The sequence below is a fragment of the Condylura cristata genome, unplaced genomic scaffold (genome assembly GCF_000260355.1).
Source record: "Condylura cristata isolate star-nosed mole 26May11 unplaced genomic scaffold, ConCri1.0 scaffold00002, whole genome shotgun sequence".
NCBI lineage: Eukaryota > Metazoa > Chordata > Mammalia > Eulipotyphla > Talpidae > Condylura > Condylura cristata.
In genome coordinates this window covers 32,095,563-32,098,407 of record NW_004567103.1, presented here as the reverse complement: position 1 = coordinate 32,098,407, position 2,845 = coordinate 32,095,563, and the positions used below count along the sequence as shown (strand labels likewise).

The following is a 2,845-nucleotide window of genomic DNA, read 5'->3' as shown; positions in this document are numbered from 1 at the left end:
AGGAAGGGCCCGGTGGCCATATTTTTTATTCATGGAGTATCATTTTGTCAAAATGATTTTTCAGTGGTCTCGAAGGGTCAAAATTTCCTTTATAAAATTACAAATAAAATAAATTTTGCAGAGAAGAAGGCCAGCATGAGGACTGGCCCTTTGTCAAGGACTCAGTGAGAAGCTTGATGGCCTGGTTCTGGACAAGAACCATAGCAGGAAACTCCTGCTTCTGGTTGACCTTGTGGTCCCGTCACTTGTGTTATTCCATAGTTAGCTGAGTGACTATCGCATCTGCATTCTTCCAGTGTTTGAAAAAAGTCCGTCTTCCTCATTGTTTTGCAGCTTGTGTTTCTTACTGAAAATATCGACATTATCCGCTTGTGTATTTGTGATGTAACATTTTTCTCCTCAGTCTCTGAATTGCACTCTTAATAAGGTGAACCATAAATAAAGTATGGGGATTGCATAAGCATGTTTTCAGAGTACAGTAAATTAATACCATTTTGGTTAACAGCAAATGCTTGGGAAAATGTAAAATGGGTCTCTAAGGGTGGGTGGGTTTATTTAAAGTATTTGAATGAAATAAAAGGTGGTGTCTGAGCTTTCTATCAAAAATATATCCGTGGCCTTTCGAAGAGCTCATAGTAGTGACAGCTGATAAACACATTGTAATGAGCTGAATTCTCAGGACTTTTTCCCCCTTTGTCCCCTGCAGCTTTGCTCTGTCAGATGAAGCATACAGGTCCCTACGAGATCAAGATAAAGACCAATGTATTCTCATTACTGGGGAAAGCGGAGCAGGAAAAACAGGTACAGCTACCCCTGGACAACCTTTCTCTGACCTCTGTGGAAGGCAGGTGCTGCACAGAAGGAAGATAGAAAATTGGCAGCAGGGCGTCATAGTATGCAGCTGCCCCCAACTACCACCACAGCTCCTTTGGGGTGGCTTCTAAGATTGTTTTCTGGGCAAGAGGTACCTCCTCTCTCTCCCAGGAAGAAACAGGTGCTTGCTAAAGGGGTTCCAGCCAGTGTGGGGAACTAGGGCTGGATTCTAGACCACTCCAGTTCATTTACCTTTCCACAAGGACACCAAGGCCTCAGAAGTTCCATTTCCATGGAACTCCAAGATATATGGGCTTTGGGAGACCACATCTTCGCGAAAGAAGTCAGGAAGGGTACCAGGGAAAGACTGGATTTCACTTTAAAGGAGTCTTCTTCTGAAGTCCAAAAAGTGGAGATTTTTACATGTATTGTTTTAAACTGACTGGCAAACTTGCTGTATAATAAGCCTTCACACAGAGGGATTCAGGCTTTTTTATTTCCTTGTGCTATAAATGAAAGCGATTTGTATGATTAATGATCTTGAGTGAGGAAATGGTTTTATACGTGGCACCCAGCTACCTGCAAACAACTCAGTGGGGCTACATTCGCTAAGCCCAAACTTGGACAGGGAAGCCGCTGTTACCATGAGTTCCTTTGACAGAACTGATGAATTCATGGGGGAGGAGGCTGGTGAGCTGGTATTTCCTTGATCTTTTTATCTATAAAATGTTGGGTTTTTTAGATAAATCATTGGTAATTGGTGATTCTGCTAATTTGCCCAAGTGGGATTAATTGTTTCTACTTTGCTTGGCTATTTAGCTACCTGATTAATAGTTTGGAGTCCCCAGTGATGGGGAAACCCCCATGGATGTCTCCAGCAGCTGACGGAATCCATTCTCTTACTAGCTGTTAGACAACACTTTCTTGCTGTGCTCTAAATGGTAGAGAGAAAGAAGGAACCTTTTTATTTTTTAATCTGTTTGTTTTTTCTATTGACACAAGTTGGTTGACGACGCTGTATGTCATTCATAGCTACAGGATTGCACCTTTTTAGGTGTGTGCATCCACATCACACCCACCACCAACACACCCACAGTCCTCCACAGAGTCCGTCATGTCCCTCCCCCTCTTTTCCCCTCAAGACATCCCCTGTAGTAGCCTCAGTTCTACAGTCAGATTTCTAGGGTTGGTTGCTGGTTTGGTTTTATCTGACCTATTGTTTTGTTTCTGTACATTCCACATGCAAGTGACACCATCCGGTATTTGTCTTTCTATCCTGGTTTATTTTGTTTAGCATAATCCTCTCCATTGCCATCCATATTGTCACAAATGGCAAGAATTATTCATCCTTTTTTCCCTTTTTTTTTGTTCCTATAACTGAGTAGCGTTCCAATGTGTATCTATACCACGTCTTCCTAATTCACTCATCTGTCTTAGGGCATTTAGGTTGTTTCCGTAGCTTGGCGGTTGTAAATAGTGCTGCATAGCAGTGCAGATATTTTAAATTAGCGCTTTTGCATTCTACAGGTGAGTGGAAGAAGGAGTGGAATTGCTGGGTCAAATGTAGATTTATTTTTAATATTTTGAGAAATCTCTGTACTGTTTCACATAGAGGGTAGATTAGCCTACACCCTACCAACAGTGTATGAGGGTTCCTTTTCCTCCATGTCCTTCTCTCACTTGTTTCTGGTCTTGTTGATACAGGCTGTTCCAACAGGTGTGAGGCGCTATCTTAGTGTATAGATCCCTATTTACATTTCCCGAAGATAAATGATTATGAGCAGTTTTCATATACCTGTTGGCCATCTGTATGTCCTCCTGTTTAGCTTTTTTTTTTTTTTGATTGGGTTATTTATTTATTTATTTATTTTTGTTGAGTTGTATGAGATCTCTGTAGATCTTGGATATCAGCCCCGACAGACATATATACTGTACAGATATTTTCTCCCAGTCAGTAAGGTGTCTTTTTGTTTTACTGATAGTTTCTTTCTTGAGATTTTTAAGAAATCTCTGGGCTCTTCCTGGTGGCGCA

At 41.3% G+C, this 2,845-nt stretch overlaps 1 protein-coding gene across 3 annotated transcripts in view; it reads left to right on the top strand.

Annotated features, from left to right (window-relative positions):
• Positions 1-2,845, top strand: part of MYO1B (myosin IB) — a 158,266-nt gene that overhangs the window by 75,925 nt on the left and 79,496 nt on the right. For all 3 annotated transcript variants that reach the window (XM_004674430.2, XM_012728316.1, XM_012728311.1), the window contains exon 4: positions 707-801. In XM_004674430.2, the coding sequence (XP_004674487.1) occupies positions 707-801 (95 nt within the window). The remainder of the gene's footprint in view (positions 1-706; positions 802-2,845) is intronic.